The following is a 16,632-nucleotide window of genomic DNA, read 5'->3' as shown; positions in this document are numbered from 1 at the left end:
ACCTCCCACCCAACCCTATTCAAATCAATGGGATTGCGCCAAGCTCAAGTCAGCACAGAATCCGGCCCCTAAGGGATTGTGTTTCAGGCAAGCCCAAAAAAGGGGTCTCTGCCCCTTTAAATGAGAAGAGTGCCTCTTTACATTCAGGTGGAGTCAGTTCTTACTGGGATATAAAGTTCCAGGAAGAGAGGCAGAGGCAGCTGGTTTGCTTAAATCTTAGGAAGCTTACAAAGCCATCATGGTAAGGCATGCATTATTATTTGTATTTGTGCTAATGTACAGGGGTCTTAAAAGCTGGTGATCTATACACCTAGTCCTTCCTCTCTGGATGTTAATTCAAAGCAGCTTTCTCATTTAATTGTTGCTTGCTTTATAGTTTATTGAACCACCAGTTTGCTCCTTATAAGGTAAAAGCTAGTACTTGGATTACTCTAAGTGGCCCCCTCACTCTGGTTTTTCTCTCTAAGATTTCAGCTCATGAGCAGCTGGTGCCTGTAGAGTTGTTAAGTGCTTAACTTTTAATAGGAGTTGAGGGGCTTTTTGTTTTATCTGCAACTGGTCTATATAGACGCATGAATGATTTTGGCAGGCTAAAGTACAGTGTATATTTGTGGTCTTTCCCCTTGAAATTAACACTTCAGCAACTGTAACAATGTATGAAACTAATGCATTTTGCAGAGGGTAATTTTTTCCTTATGAGCTGCCATGTTGCCTTTGTCTACTGTAATCCCAAGGGTTTGTCTATGTTAAATGAGTAAAATTACAACTGTCCTTAACATTTCTAATTTAATCTTGACTCTAAAGAGCCTACAGCTTTGAAACTCAAATGCTCTTAATATACAAGGTTTTAAAATACATGCAATCTGCAAACTACCCAGAAAGTTTACAATAAGGTGACTTAGAATAATAAAAGTATATTCTAAAAAATGTTTGTGGAATGCTGACTGTTGAATGTGACTTTATAATCTTGTAAAAACTGAAAAGGCATTTTCAAAACTTTTTTTGCAGACAGTAAAGTCAGACTTCAAAGTGCTGTTCTAGGGACTCTCCTGTTATAAAAATTTAACATTTTCATGGCAATTTAAATGCAAAAATCATCCAGACAACAATGTTTCATCTGTTTATAGCCTGATGCTGTAAAATACAGCTTATCTTGGTGCAGAATGCAAATACTGTTGATCTGGTACCTCTTAACTGCATCCCCAAGCAAACTGTTCTTTCAACTTGCATTTCCTGCTGTTCCACTAGGGTTTTTCCATTTGCCACGCACTCATTTTAAAAATCCCAAGAACCATGCTATGCTGGGAGCAGGTGCTGTCTCTTGTGGACTAGAATAGGTCTGTGATCCAAACAGCTGTCTTTGCTAAAGCTGGAAAAAATGGCCACAGTGGTGACCTTAGCCACATCTTGCTAAAAACTATTGCAACTATCTAAATGGTGGGGATGGGCGAGCTGAGTAACACGCTTCCCAAATAGTACAAATACCAGCCCTGTGAGATGGATAACTTCAAATATCAGCCAGATTGAATCAGGAGTGGCCATGCCCACTAGGGATGGGCTCGCCATAAGGCCTTGGGTCTGAGCTCTCCCCACAGCTTGGGGGTGGTGAGAAATCAGGCCTGGACTAAAATTCTGTCCATCAAATATATGATGAGAAGCTAGTGGGAGATCTTCCAATTCCCTGAGAGCAATCCCGCCAGTTGGCATCTGGATTTCATGTCATGTGACTTGGCAAATTTGTAGTCCTTAGGTGCTGAGTAGGAGTTCAATCCAGAGATCTCAAAGCTATGGATCCTCATAGCATCTCGCAAACTAGAATTGCTCGAGTACTTAACATGTGTCTAAAGAAGTACCTTTAATTATAGGTTATTGCTATAGCTATTCTAGTTGCTGGAGCTCTGTTAATTTATATTAAATAGTCCCTGCCCCTCTGTTGCATCTGGCTTTAGAGCTGTGGAAACTGAAGGAATGCTTTTAGAGAGAAATGTGTATAACAATCGAGTCTCTTCAGGAAGACACTAACCAAACACTAAATAAGAACAATCTTATTGGCTGCTCATACCCTACGGCCATGACACTGCTAGAAGCTAAGTATATTTCAGATTAACGCTTTAAAGCCAGGGCTGCCAAAATCTTCCTAGTGCAGATGTCCTTGTGGAGGACCAGTAGATGGACAGCCACTATGTTCCCTTGCACTGTGCTAGGTTACTAGGTTTGCCAACTTTCTACTCACACAAAACCAAACACCCAATGCCCCTTCTCCAAAGCCCCACCCCCACTCACTCCATCCCTCTGTCATTTGCTCATTTTCTCCAGGCTGGTTTGGGGGTTGGTGTGGGAGGGGGTATGGGTTCTGGAGTGGGCCCAGAAATGAGGGGTTTGGTGCACAGGAGGGGAATCGGGGCTGGGGCTCTGGGGTGGGGCTGGGGTGCAGGAGGGTGCTCTGAGGGGTTTGGAGGGCAGGAGTGGGATCAGGGTTGGGGCACAGGAGGGGGTCAGGGGTGCAGGCTTCAAGTGGTACTTACCTCAAGCAGCTCCCAGAAGCAGCGGTATGTCCTCCCTCCGGCTCCTACACGTAGGTGCGACCAGGCAGCTCTGTGTACTGCCCCATCTGCAGGCACTGGCTGCAGTTCCCGGCCAATGGGAGCTGCAGAGCTGGAGCTTGGGGTGGGAGCAGCATGCAGAGCTCTGTGGCTACCCCTGCATCTAGAAGCCGGAGGAGGATCATGCCGCTGCTTCTGGGAGCCACGGCAGGCAGGGAGCCTGCCTTAGCCCCGCTGCACTGCCGACCAGACTTCTAACGGCCCAGTCAGGAGTGCTGATCTGAGCCCCCGGAACACCCAGTCAAAAGAGAGACCCAGTTGAAAATTGGCCACTTGGCAACCCTATAGGTGACAGTTGTTAGTTTTTTTGGTCCATAGTCTGGCTGGTTCTTTCAGCCTGTCTTATTTCTTGCTTTCTACATTTTTATACTCCCATGTGGCTTCTTTATTTCTTATCAGCTATATGCTGCTTGTAGCTCGGGAGGGTGATTTATTTAGTCTGAGTGGCTCCTGGATGCAGAGCCTTATGTGAGGAGTTGAGAACCTGCTGGAGCCGAGAAGAGATGCGTGGGCCAGAAAGCGGAGCTTGCAGCCCTGGGCAGTACAAGTACACTCCAGTGGAAGCTGTGCAAGAGCAGGGATAGAAGGCCAGGGGCATGCAAGGAGTCACCTGCTGCATAAATCCAAACTGCAGGTGCCCATTTGCAGTGCTGGTTTGGATAGGTCCACAGCTCTTATTCTTTGCTCCCTGTGTCTCCCCACCTGCCCCCAGGCTGCATCAAGGGTACTGTCACATACACAAAGTTTAGACCAGTTATAAGAGTCCTGTATTACCTGAAAACTAGAAATTCTCTCCCAGAAATCAAGGTGTATACCAAGACCACCTGTTGCACCAACAGATTAGTTGGGCTAAATGTCTGCATGTAGAAAACCGCTTGAAAGAGCGAAATAACTGCCAAGGCTAACACCTAGTACACATTGTGGCTACTATCTTCTTAACCTGAAGCAGTAATGAGACTTGTCCCTAATTCCAGAGGGAGTGTCTTTCTATCCATATTGGCCAGGCTGGGGTCCAGATGGGCAATGCCTGTTGGGAGCTGTATTGTCTAGAACACGGAATCCAGCCGGATGGGACCATTCCCAGCAGCAAGGCCGCTAAACCAATAGAGCCAGACACTGAACAAGTGGATTCTTCTTTTGAGACCTTCTTCTGTGAGACTGCATCAGGAAAGCACGTGCCCAGAGCAGTGTTCATAGACCTGGAACCCACAGTCATTGGTAAGATAAGGGGATAGACTGCTAAATATGCAGCAGAACATTGTTTAGCTCCCTTTTGGTGGGAGGGCCTCATGGCTAATGTCACTGATTGCATCCTCTGACTTGCCACCTCCATCAGTGTAACCCTGGTGACACTGGCCAATCATGAAACATTGTGTTTTAGGTGTCATTAATTCCAAACAGGACTCTACATGGCAAACAGGTTACTCCTCCTACGCTAGTATGAGTGTAGCATTTCACTTGGGACTTCGCTTTCTTACGTGGGATTTTCCTCTTGTGGATAGAGGGCTAGATGCTTGGCTGGTGAAACTGGCCTAGCTCCATCAACATCAGTAGCACTAAGCTCACTTACACACGCTGAGGATCTGACCCAGCAAGCCTGTTTGCTGGCAGCTACTAAACCAGAGGTGACCAACCTTCACCTGAGAAGGAGCCAGAATTTACCAACGTACATTGCCAAAGAGCCACAGTAATATGTCAACAGCCCCCCGCATCAGCTCCACCCCCCCTCCCCATGCCTCCTGCCCACCGGCAGCCCTGCCAATCAGCGCCTCCCCAACCCTCCCAGCACCTCCCGATTAGCTGTTTCATGGCATGCAGGAGGCTCTGCGGGGGAGGAGCCAGGGCATGGCAGGCTCGAGGGAGGGGGCAGGAAGGAGTGGAGTGGGGGCAGGGCCTGTGGCAGAGCCAGGGGTTGAGCAGTGAGCACCCCCCAGCATATTGGAAAGCTGGCAGCCCCAGAGTCAGTGTCTAGACAAAGAGCCACATATTAACTTCTGAAGAGCCGCATGTGGCTCCAGGGCCACAGGTTGGCCACCCCTGGACTAAAGCATCCCCATGAAGTGTCTGTAAACCAGTGTACCTGGTTCCTGTGGAAAAACAAGCATCACACTTTTCAATGATCTGAAGTAGTGAAGAGTATTTCTCTGAGTAGATCACCACAGTCTCTCTTATTGAGAGGTTTCCAACATAACAAAAGTGTCCACTGTAAAGTTTTTTTTAACCCAGGAGACCTCTTTGATGCTGCCTTTGATTCCTGAGGATTTCAGAGATTTGTTGCCAGAAATCTTGTCTTTCCAAACAGAGTAACCCTATCACTAGGGTCAGGGTAACTCCCTGTAGATTAAGGGGGAAAATAACTAAATAACGAACAAATCTTCCCGGGTGGGGAGAAGCAGAGTAGTCTGTGTAACATGCTGAATTTTTAAGTCAGGGAACCGGATCTTTCTCTAGAAGATCTGCTTGAGGAATTATTTTAGAAGTGCTATGGTCTGTCTTATACAGTAGGTAAGACTAGATGATCACAAGGGTTCCTTCTAGCCTTACTCTATGAATCTACAGCATGTAATGCTGCCCCTGGAGAAAATGCTACCAGAAATTCAGAGGTGCAAGTAAACAAGACAAATACACATACTTCCTATAGTAGCTATAATCCCACAGACAGAAAACTGAGAACCCAGCCAGCATCCTAAAATGTACTGTAACCCTAATCAGAACGTGACTTCAAGGTGGAAATTGAAGTCGTATGTGCATTACCTGGGCAACCTTGTAGGTATAGCTCTCTTCTTCAGTCCTAGCTCACCAATCCCAGACCCCTCTCAAAATTCCTACAGTATCTTGAATATACTGTTTCTGCTTCATGATGGACCTTTTTGAAGCTTGTCTCTCTCAGAAGCTTGACGGCTTTGCTAACAATGGTATTCACGCATGCTCTAACATCCCCCAATCTGTTAAGTGTCTTCTGTTTAACCAATAATCCAACTTCCTGCAGATGAGATCCGAATTGGGAACTACCGTGCACTCTTCCATCCTGAGCAGCTCATTAGCGGCAAAGAAGATGCCGCCAACAACTATGCCCGGGGCCACTACACCATTGGGAAGGAAATCATTGATACTGTATTGGGTAGAGTCCGTAAAATGGCAAGTAGACAAATATGTTTAAAAGTCTCTTAAAGCACCTTCTTAACTAATCGTTCAAAATGGGGCAATATGACACTTTGGGGTTGGGAGAAGGACAGTATCCACTTAAAAAGGGGATTGTAACAGCAGGCTAACAAGGCATTCCAGTGTATTAACCCAATGTTTGATGGGCACTACAAGCCAAGTATAAAGTTCATTGCTTCAAAAGAACCCTTAAAGTTTTAGCTCAGGAGCTGTTGCGTCTCTTGGAAATGGCTGTATAATGCGAATTTTTTTGGGGGGGGCTTGTAATAGAGAGGTAAGACCTCTGTACTTAGTGACTATCATGTGGGACCTAAACAGTTCAGGGCCTTGCAGTCCATTATCAATGTGTCAAATCCCAGCCTTGGTGAATACATTACAAAAGTACATAGGAATGGCCATATTGGGTCAGGCCAATGGTCCATCTAGCCCAGTATCCTGTCTTCCACCAGTGGCCAATGCCAGGTGCTTCAGAGAGTATAAACAGAACAGGCAATCAAGGGATCCATCCCCTGTCCCCCATACCTAGGTTCTGGCAAACAGGCAGGGGACACTTCAGAGCATAGTTTTGCATTCCTGCCCATCTTGACTAATAGCCATTGATGGACCTATCCTCCATGAACTTATCTAGGTCCTTTTTGAACCCTTTTATAGTCTTGTAACCCTTGAATAGCTGGGGTGGCCTATATAAAAATAGCTAGTGGGTCTCAATCCAGTTCCAAGTAGACAAGTGTCCATCTACTAAATGACTCTGGGCTGTCAATAAGCAACTTGCATTTCAGTGATCATGAAACACTGAGTGCATGTTAGTTCTCTGTCTAGTAGTTGTCCTAGAACCAGCCAATAACTTCCACTTGGCACAAGCGCTCTGTGGATGTTGGAGTGTGATAATTACCTGAAGGGTTGACAAATGTCCATGCAACAGTACCTCTAACAGCAACAAGTATTCTGTATCAGTGTGCCACCCCTTAACACTGAACTAATTAATGATCTCCTATGGAAACATCCAAGGGGGTAATTTAAAATCCCAAATTAAGGCTGAATAACATTCCCCTTAGACTGTCAGTCACTATTACTAGTCCTGCCTTGCAGGCAGGGGACTGGACTAGGTGACCTATTGAGGTCCTGTCCAGTCCTGCACTTTTATGATTCTATGAAGAGGAGAATTGTTGGAACTTTATTCTTACACAGAAGTTCACTGTCAGAACTTCTGACCAATCCTGCTGTCAGCTGTTAATCAGCAATGAGATTAAATAGTATAAAATCCTTGAGTTGAGGAAATGAACAAATATTGTATTCTCTTGCAGGCTGACCAGTGCAGTGGCCTTCAAGGGTTCCTGGTCTTCCACAGCTTCGGAGGAGGCACAGGCTCTGGATTCACGTCCCTCTTGATGGAGCGCCTGTCAGTAGAGTACAGCAAGAAGTCCAAGCTGGAGTTCTCGGTGTACCCTGCCCCACAGGTCTCCACTGCGGTGGTGGAACCCTACAATTCCATCCTGACCACCCACACCACGCTGGAGCACTCGGACTGTTCTTTCATGGTGGACAACGAGGCCATTTATGACATCTGCAACCGGAACCTTGATATTGAGCGTCCCACTTACACCAATTTGAACAGGCTGATAGGACAGATAGTGTCATCTGTCACTGCTTCCCTGAGATTTAATGGTGCATTAAATGTTGATCTGATAGAATTCCAAACTAATTTGGTGCCTTATCCCCGCATACACTTCCCCCTCACTACCTATGCACCCATAATTTCAGCAGAGAAAGCCTACCACGAGCAGCTCTCGGTGCCTGAAATCACCAACGCTTGCTTTGAGTTCTCCAACCAGATGGTGAAATGTGACCCTCGCCGAGGCAAATACATGGCTTGCTGCCTTCTGTACCGTGGGGATGTGGTGCCCAAGGATGTGAATGCAGCTATAGCAGCCATCAAAACAAGGAGGTCCATCCAGTTTGTGGACTGGTGCCCAACTGGGTTTAAGGTGGGCATCAATTACCAGCCCCCCACGGTGGTGCCGGGGGGAGACCTGGCTAAAGTGCAGCGGGCCGTCTGCATGCTGAGCAACACCACGGCTATTGCAGAAGCCTGGGCCCGGCTGGATCACAAGTTTGACCTGATGTATGCGAAACGGGCCTTTGTGCATTGGTATGTGGGGGAGGGGATGGAGGAGGGGGAGTTCTCCGAAGCCAGGGAGGACATGGCCGCTCTCGAGAAGGACTATGAGGAAGTTGGCAGGGACTCTGCAGATGGGGATGAGGCAGATGAAGATGAGTATTAACTCAAATCAAGTACAAACTCCAGTTAATCAGGCTACAGCTGTGATGGTGCTCAGGCAGCATCTCTCATGGGATTCTCCCTTAATATAAAGGTTACCAGTTGAGATATTCTGTGCCCTCTTATGCTTGCATAATCGAACGTGGCCAACTCTGTCGCATGAGCGCATACTTGCTGAAACTATCAAGCTTCATTGCTAGGTCTCTGAAATGAAATCTGATAAGGCACCAGCTTAATGCTTGGGGCAGATTTTTTAGGTGCAAAGGATACTAATGTATGAACCAAAGGACCTAAAGCTTGCAACACTCTCCTGCCCGAAACGTGAAGATTCCTCTGCCTCTTTTACTGCTAACGCACCTTTTATTAGAAACCATGTGACATTAAACTATGTATTTCAATAAAAATTATTTGGCTTTAACTTCTCTGTGAAGGGCTGCTATATTGACTCCCTAAGGTTGTTTCTAACGTGTGTCTTTCCGTTAATCCAGGAGTAAATCCCCCAAATCCGTGTTTCAGGAGCAGCTTTGTAATTGAGGCTTAGCTACCTTGATGCCCCACTCCTACATCTACAATGTGCTCACCCCTCACTCACTACGTGCTGCAGAAAGTATTCCTGCTGAAACCTATCCCCAGCAGGAAGCTGCCCTCTTCTCTGAAAGCTGCTCAGGCCCTGAAATTTCCAGTCTGCAATTTACTGGATAGAAGAGTGAATTTAACAAGAGTTGAGGCCATAGGTGCCAACTTCCTCTCTACCAAGGGTGTACTTGACCCCGCCACCTCCCTCAAGCACAGCTCCTCCCTATCTTCTCCCTCTCCCCCCCCCCCCCCCCCGTACCTCCTGAACACTGGTGAGTTGCTTAGGTGGCCACCAGTGTGTGGCAGGCACTGGGGGGGCAGGGGAAGGGAGCTTGCCTGCTGGTGCATGCTAAGCATCTGTTAGTTTTTTTTTTTTTCCTGTGGGTGCTCCAGCCCTGGAGCATCCACAGAGTTGTCTCCTATGGTTGAGGCCATTTACTACAGAAAATTCTTTCCCAGATGTCTGGTGGGTGAGCCTCACCCACATGCTCAGGTTCTAACTGATCGCCCTATTTTGGGTGGGGAAGGAATTTCCCCCAGGTCAGATTGGCAGAGATCCTGGTGTGAGAGGTTTGCCTACCTTTGCCGTTTGGGGCCCTTGCTAGTTTGAACTAGAGGAAATAGTGGAGTCTCTGCAACTTGACCTCCTTTAAATCATGATTCAAGGACTTCAGTAACCTCAGCCAGATGTTACAGGATGGGTGGATGAGGTTCTGTAGCTCAGCCTGACCTCTTACATGTTGCAGATGATGATAATCATGATCCCTCATAGACTTTAAGGCCAGCAGGTAGCCAAATTACTGTACTGAACCTGTTGGGTGCCAGATCAATACACTGGCCTCTGATATACTAGGCCTCAAAAGGCTGCCTGCAATGGTTCCATTGCTCCTTGTTCTCCACACCCACATGAAACGCTCTGCAATATTCTCTCTAGAAAGGCAAATTGGCATAAGCTTTGATGGAAGAGCACAGGACTTCAAATGTCTCAAAACTGGGGTTTTTTTTGTTGTTAAATGCTTGTGGTGAATACAGTAGATAAACATAGATCAGCAAATGGCATAATAGAACCAGCTTGCAACAGGCTAGGACTTCTAGGGGCAGCTGTTTCTCATTTCTGAGCAGTCGTATTGCCTCTCTAGCTGCATAGCCGAAAGAGGCTTAAGTTGGGACTGTGGCATTACAGATATTTAGCTTGAGAAAGGACCAAACCAGCCCTTTAGGGCACATGTGGTGAAAAGAACATGGTGAAAGCAGCGAGGACAGCTGGCAGGGTTGCTAAATCAGGATCTTGATGTTTCAGTTCTGTCCACTAGCCGGTCTCATGACTCTGCTAATAGCACCTGTCCATGTAAGAGGTGGAGGGGGGCTGGGTGTTGAGCACTTACAATGTCACTGAGCTGCAATCCTTTCCATTATGCAAAAGGATGGTAATGAAACCCCTTGATGGATGGGAGAAATAGCATCTGCTACAGACTAGACCGGGGAGGCCAATCTGAGCCTGAGAAGGAGCCAAAATTTACCACAGTAATATGTCTGCAGCCTCTGATCAGCTGCCCCACCCCACCCCACCCCCAGCACCTCCCACTCACTAGCAGCCACGCTGATCAGCACCACCTCCTCCCTCCCTCCCTGCACCTCCCAATCAGCTGTTTTGTGGCATGCAGGAGGCTCTGGGGCGGGGGGGTGAGAAGGGGGTTGAGCAAGGGCATGGCAGGCTCAGAGGAGGGGGTGGACTGGGGGCAGGGCCTGTGGCAGAGCCAGGGCTTGAGCAGTGAGCCCCCCCCCGGCCCACTGGAAAGTTGGCGCCTATAGCTGCAGCCCCGGAGTTGGTGCCTAGACAAGGAGCTGCACGTGGCTCCAGAGCCCCAGGTTAGCCACCCCTGATCTGGAGGATGGCATGGACTGCACCCTTGGCAAATTTGCAGATGACGCTAAACTAGGGGGAGAGGTAGATATGCTGGAAGGTAGGGATAGGATCCAGAGTTGTTATACTAATAAAATAAAAACCAGCAGGATCTTATTAAAAGCAAAATGCCACATTTATTGTGAATACAGAAAGAATACTAATAAGCAGTGAGTTATAGCTATAACATTCCATTCAATTTCATATTTATTCACGCATTCATTCATACACACACACAGGTTATACAAGGTTGTTATCATAGTTACCAGCTTTAGAGTTGCTCATGCCAAGCCACTGGCCAGGTGGCCTGGACACGAGGAGGGAGCAGGGCTTTGTCAGATGCTCATTGATATGCTCCTGGAAGTTGATTTGCAGAATCAGACCCCAAAGTTCTCACTTTCTAGAGTCCATTTTTACAGGTATTTCTTCCTAGGCCAGTCTATGGGAATTGTTTCATCATGCTGTTGCTGAATCAATCAGCAGATGGCACATTCCTGACGGCTCCATGCTGCCAGATGTTATCTTGTCCTTTGCTTCTCCCGTTCTTGAGGCTGTTGGGTGGATTCCAGTCTGCCCTCCGGGGGTCCTCTGGTTATTTCCACTTGATGCCTTCTTCAGCCGATGGACACTGGATTCTTAGGCTGGCACCTCCCTGATCATTCAGTTATTATCCACACCAAACATCCATCCACATACATCCTCTATCTATATTTTAATCACAATTGTTAACAAAGCGAGATGAATACAACAAAAGGGCGGGGAGTCTCTGTGTGCTGTTTCTGTTGTTACAGAGTATTGCTTTGAGTCTCTCTCTGTGTGAGTAGTTGTTGTTACAAAGAATTTCTTTGAGAACAGACTCTGTCTTAGAATGTACTAACACAATTAGCAGCTTGCAAATTTCACACATAGAAGGAGAGAAACAGTACCAAAAACCAAGAGACCTCTTAATTAGTAATACCCTGGAATTTAAATGATGGGGAATCAAACTCATTTGTGATTTTAACACAGAACTTCTTTAACATGATCCAACATAATCCCCCTTTTGACACTAAGATTTATAATCGTCAGTGTCACTTGCTATGTAGCCTATTCAAGAGAAGGTACTGTGAGGCAATTTGAGTTTGTGATTCCAATTCATCCCATATACATGATCCTAGTGATGTATCTTTACTACAAAGTTCTGGGGCAACAGGCAAGGTGAGGCACGCCCACTTTTGATGAGTCCATTCGGTACAATCTCTAATGTCCAATAGCTTCCCTCCCTCCCCAGCCCACTGGCTCGAGGTACAGGGTAGCCAGAAAGATCCTATGTGAATATGGGGAGTGGGCTAACCTTCAATACCTTTGCCTCCAGGGACTGTTGGTGTGCAATTTTGATGACAATTTCTCCCATTAACAAGTCTGGTTTTACAATACTGGAAACGTATTGTATCCATTCATATTGATAAGTGTCAAAGAATGATCTCTTTCTTTGTTTTAACAAATGCATCAAACCCTTAATATTTCCCAATTTTCCCAATATTTCGTGTTCCAAAGTAGCTAGGGCAAGTATCTGCATTTCAGTGCATCCCGTAGCTATGGCTGTGTAGTTTCCTATTTCTAAATTTTTTCTTATGCATAAGCCATGTGGTAGTATTAAGCCATTGCCAAAGATTCCATCGGGCTTTTAGGTTACCCAGACCAATGTGGACCAAGTCTACATTGGCATGTACTTGTTTTTGTATCAGGCTGTCCTGTAGCTGGGACAGAGAGCTTCATTTATTTTTAATTACCTGCAGTTCTGCAGTATATTTTTTTTAAAACACACAACAGTGCTAGCAACAAGACAAGACAACACATAGAACACAAAACACAATTTCTATTGTGACAGTAGATTCATGGTATTGGGTTGCTCTTCAGCTGGCATCAGCTTTTCTGAAAGACAAAAGAACATGTTTCTACCCCTTTTTGGAGTGGCAGATTATTGCTTAAAATATTTCTTTTACAAGTACCCTTGCTGATTGCAGGCAAAACAGAGGAATTACCCCCACATTTTACTGTTTTTGTTCTATAGGCAGGCCAGGTTTCAATGGCTTCTGTCTTTTAAGGGTGATGGGGAAATTATCCCACTGTTTAGTCAATAAATCCATGAGGTGGGGTACCTCAGTTTCCCTTCTTATACAGCAGACCAAGTTTATAACGTTTTTCCTGCTATGTTAAGCTTTAAGTTTATTTACAGGTAATAACTGAGAAGCATCATTACCATATGACCTTAAAGGATTTTTCTAAAAATCATACACACTATACATTGTTACAGGGGTACTTATTATCATTAAATTTATTAAAATTCTCGTTATACCATGCCTTTTATTTAGACAATTTGTTTGCTGACCAGGTATGTCCTTTATCTGCAGCTCCTTTGGGCTGCTAGTTCTTTCCTTCCTTTATCATTTAGCAAAAAGAACAGGAGGACTTGTGGCACCTTAGAGACTAACCAATTTATTTGAGCATAAGCTTTCGTGAGCTACAGCTCACTTCATCGAAAGCTTATGCTCAAATAAATTGGTTAGTCTCTAAGGTGGCACAAGTACTCCTTTTCTTTTTGTGAATACAGACTAACACAGCTGCTACTCTGAAATTTATCATTTAGGTAATTTGCATTTTCACAGACGCTTCCTGCTTTTGGATTTAAAACCATCAGCAGCTCAGAGACTTGATCTTAAAAGGGACACAATCAACTTTCACCAGAGTTTTGATCACATTTTTTAACTTCTGCTTCCAAAACACACAGCGATCTGAAAAAGAAAACCCAACCTATTGTGGCTCCCTTTGGAGCCCGAATAGCATTTTAATTGAGTAGCATGGCATGTTTGCATTTCTTTTGCCCCTTCTACAATATACCCTGCACATGTTCTGGGGCAAATGCACATTCCTTCCATAGTTTAACTTCTATAACATGATCCAGATCCATTTTTACGTAAGGTGTAACTATTTCTTTTTTTGCTTACAGAGTTTTCATGTCCCTTTATCAAAGTGACAGTCTGATTACTCAGAGCCATTTTAAGGCTCAGTGTTTCTAACGTTGCTTCTTTTTGTTTTGTGCACCTCACCCCTGCTGTTGCTTTAGAGGGGCACTGTCTTTTTTAATTTCTTATTATTTATTTATTTACTACAGCTCTCATCTGCTATTTTGGTACACAAACAAACAAAAAGAATCCAGAATTTTTTATTTCTTTTTCTATTCTCCTGATTTTGACTGCCCTGCTGCAGCCACAACTTAAAAACATTTTACATTTTGTAAAGCACTGAGTTACCTTTTAAGGGTAAAATGCCAAATTCCAAAGCTAAACAACACTAATTACCTGTGTCTAGCAAAAAGGTCTGTCAGTTTTGCAACTTTGAATTAAAGAGTCAAACGGATTTTTAGTGGCATTATTTAAAACAAAAACAAAACCAATTGATCCTTAGAACTTTACATATTTACACACACACAGATAGATACATACACATTTTCTTTTCCTTAACATCCTTTCCACACTGCTCGGTTTTTACATCTTACGTTCCCTTTATACATTTGAGGCAGTTAAGTTCCAATAGAACCCCCTTCTGTTCTTTTAGCAAATTTGACTAAATTGTCCAGTCAAATGATTTTAATCAGATCGTTTATTGTTGCCTGGCTAATTGACAGACATTCCTTTGGAAAAGGGCCCATTTTTCCTTCAGAACGGCTGCAAAGAAACCAAGAATGCTCTGTCTCGAACACTTTTCCTTTTTAACATTCTCACAAAGTTTAGCTGCTTAAAAATTCCCTCCAGCTTCTGCAGAGTTAACTTTTCACTCTCTTTTCTCTCTGTAATTGTGCCTGGGGGTGCCCTACATAGGACCTTCTCCCCCTTCACCCACTGTAACGGCTGCTACCTGTTTAGAGGCAAAGCCCAAGTTTTGTCTCAGACTCTTAATTAGTGACTCACAACGACTATGATTTGCAGGTGCTCTGCCCTGCTTCAAGGTTAATTTCTTTACCATACCTTGGAGCACATGATTCTCTCTTTCAATTTCCTCAGAGGCTGTAGCTTGGTCTGCCAGGAATCTCTCTCTCTTTTTGCATTCCTGGAGTGCCTCTTTCACTATTTTCAGCTGACTTTGGGTATTGGTAGCTAGCACCTTCCAATTGTCTGCTCCCTTTTCCGTTTGTGCCTTTTCCTCTTTACATGAAGACAAGCAGAGGGAAGAATCCTTACATGCCTCCTACAACAACCAGATTGTTGCTGAATCTCTTTTGGCAGCACTAGGAGGTTTGTATATGGGGATATACTGAGCTAATCTATCCTCTAGGTCCGCAATAGTGCAGACATCAGCTAGGGCTTGTTTAGTCCAACGACTGTGCCCAAATTTTTGAAGGATTTGTTTAAAAGGTGTAATTTTTTTTAACAGAAGGTGAGGTTGGAGTTCCTTCTGACTCCATCCTCCCTTTGGTACTGGCTTACCCTGTATTCTTTTAAACATCTTAACACGGATATTTCAATCTCTGTGTCACTCCTGGTATTACTCAGCGAGTGACCAGCCTAGATTCTGAAATCGTAGCTTATCAAATTTCCTCGTCACACCTGGCACAGGTCAGTGAGTGACACAGCCTAGATTCTCTGAACCTGCTACTCCTTATTCCAGCGAGTAGCTTAGCCTGGCCCTTAGGCCTTCTTGCTGCCCCTGATACCTCAGTGAACAATAGGACTTAGGTTTAGTAATCGTAGCTTAATCTATACACTTTCCCCTGCTACCTTCCCAGAGGCCAGCAGGTCTGGTTAACCTGATTGTTTTTAGTAATCTTAGCTTAATTTATACACTTTCCCCTGCTACCTTCCCGGAGGCCAGCACGTCTAGTTAACCTAATAGAAATGCCTAGCTCAATAGAGCTGGTTGTGTGCACACCAATATTTACAATAACTGAGGTTTTTTACCAATATTCCCCTTTTCGCAATTCTCCACCAAAATGTTATACCAATAAAATAAAAACAAGCAGGATCTTATTAAAGGGGAAAAGGTAAAATGCCACATTTATTGTGAACACAGAAAGAATACTAATAAGCAGTGAGTTATAGCTATAACATTCCATTCAATTTCATATTTATTCACACATTCATTCACACACACACACACAGACAGGTTCTGCAAGGTTGTTATCATAGTTACCAGCTTTAGAGTTGCTCATGCCAAGCCACTGGCCAGGTGGCCTGGACACGAGGGGGGAGCAGGGCCTTGTCAGATGCTCATCTGATGCTCCTGGAAGTTGGTTTGCAGAATCAGACCCCAAAGTTTTCACTTTCTAGAGTCCATTTTTATAGGAATTTCTTCCTATGCCAGTCGATGGGAATTGCTTCATCATGCTGTTGCTGAGTCAATCAGCAGATGGCACATTCCTGATGGCTCCATGCTGCCAGATGTTATCTTGTTCTTTGCTTCTCCCGTTCTTGAGGCTGTTGGGTGGATTCCAGTCTGCCCTCCGGGGGTCCTCTGGTTATTTCCAGTTGACGCCTTCTTCAGCCGATGGACACTGGATTCTTAGGCTGGCACCTCCCTGATCATTCAGTTATTATCCACACCAAGCATCCATCCACACACATCCTCTATCTATATTTTAATCACAATGGTTAACAAAGCGAGATGAATACAACAAAAGGGCGGGAAGTCTCTGTGTGCTGTTTCTGTTGTTACAGAGTATTGCTTTGAGTCTCTCTCTGTGTGAGTAGTTGTTGTTACAAAGAATTGCTTTGAGAACAGACTCTGTCTTAGAATGTACTAACACAATTAGCAGCTTGCAAGTTTCACACATAGAGGGAGAGAAACAGTACCAAAAACCAAGAGACCTCTTAATTAGTAATACCCTGGAATTTAAACTATGGGGAATCAAACTCATTTATGATTTTAACACAGAACTTCTTTAACATGATCCAACAGAGTGACCTAGACAAATTAGAGGTTTGGGCCAAAAGAAATCTGATGAGGTTCAACAAGAACAAGTGCAGAGTCCTGCACTTAGGATGGAAGAATCCCATGCACTGCTACAGACTAGGGACCGAATGGCTACGCAGCAGTTCTGCAGAAAAGGACCTAAGGGTTACAGTGGACAAGAA

The 16,632-nt window shown here is 44.8% G+C and overlaps 1 protein-coding gene across 1 annotated transcript; it reads left to right on the top strand.

Moving 5' to 3' along the window:
- The first annotated feature begins 200 nt into the window (after positions 1 to 200).
- LOC144259618 (tubulin alpha-1C chain-like) lies at positions 201 to 8,179 on the top strand. The gene is made up of 4 exons (XM_077807912.1): positions 201 to 241; positions 3,578 to 3,821; positions 5,593 to 5,741; positions 7,070 to 8,179. The coding sequence occupies exons 1-4, from the start codon at positions 239 to 241 to the stop codon at positions 8,045 to 8,047; spliced, it is 1,374 nt and encodes a 457-aa protein (XP_077664038.1). The 5' UTR covers positions 201 to 238; the 3' UTR covers positions 8,048 to 8,179.
- The last annotated feature ends 8,453 nt before the right edge of the window (positions 8,180 to 16,632 follow it).

The sequence above is a fragment of the Eretmochelys imbricata genome, chromosome 1 (genome assembly GCF_965152235.1).
Source record: "Eretmochelys imbricata isolate rEreImb1 chromosome 1, rEreImb1.hap1, whole genome shotgun sequence".
Lineage (NCBI taxonomy): Eukaryota > Metazoa > Chordata > Testudines > Cheloniidae > Eretmochelys > Eretmochelys imbricata.
The sequence above is the reverse complement of the archived record's forward strand: the minus strand, read 5'-3'. Positions and strand labels throughout refer to the sequence as shown.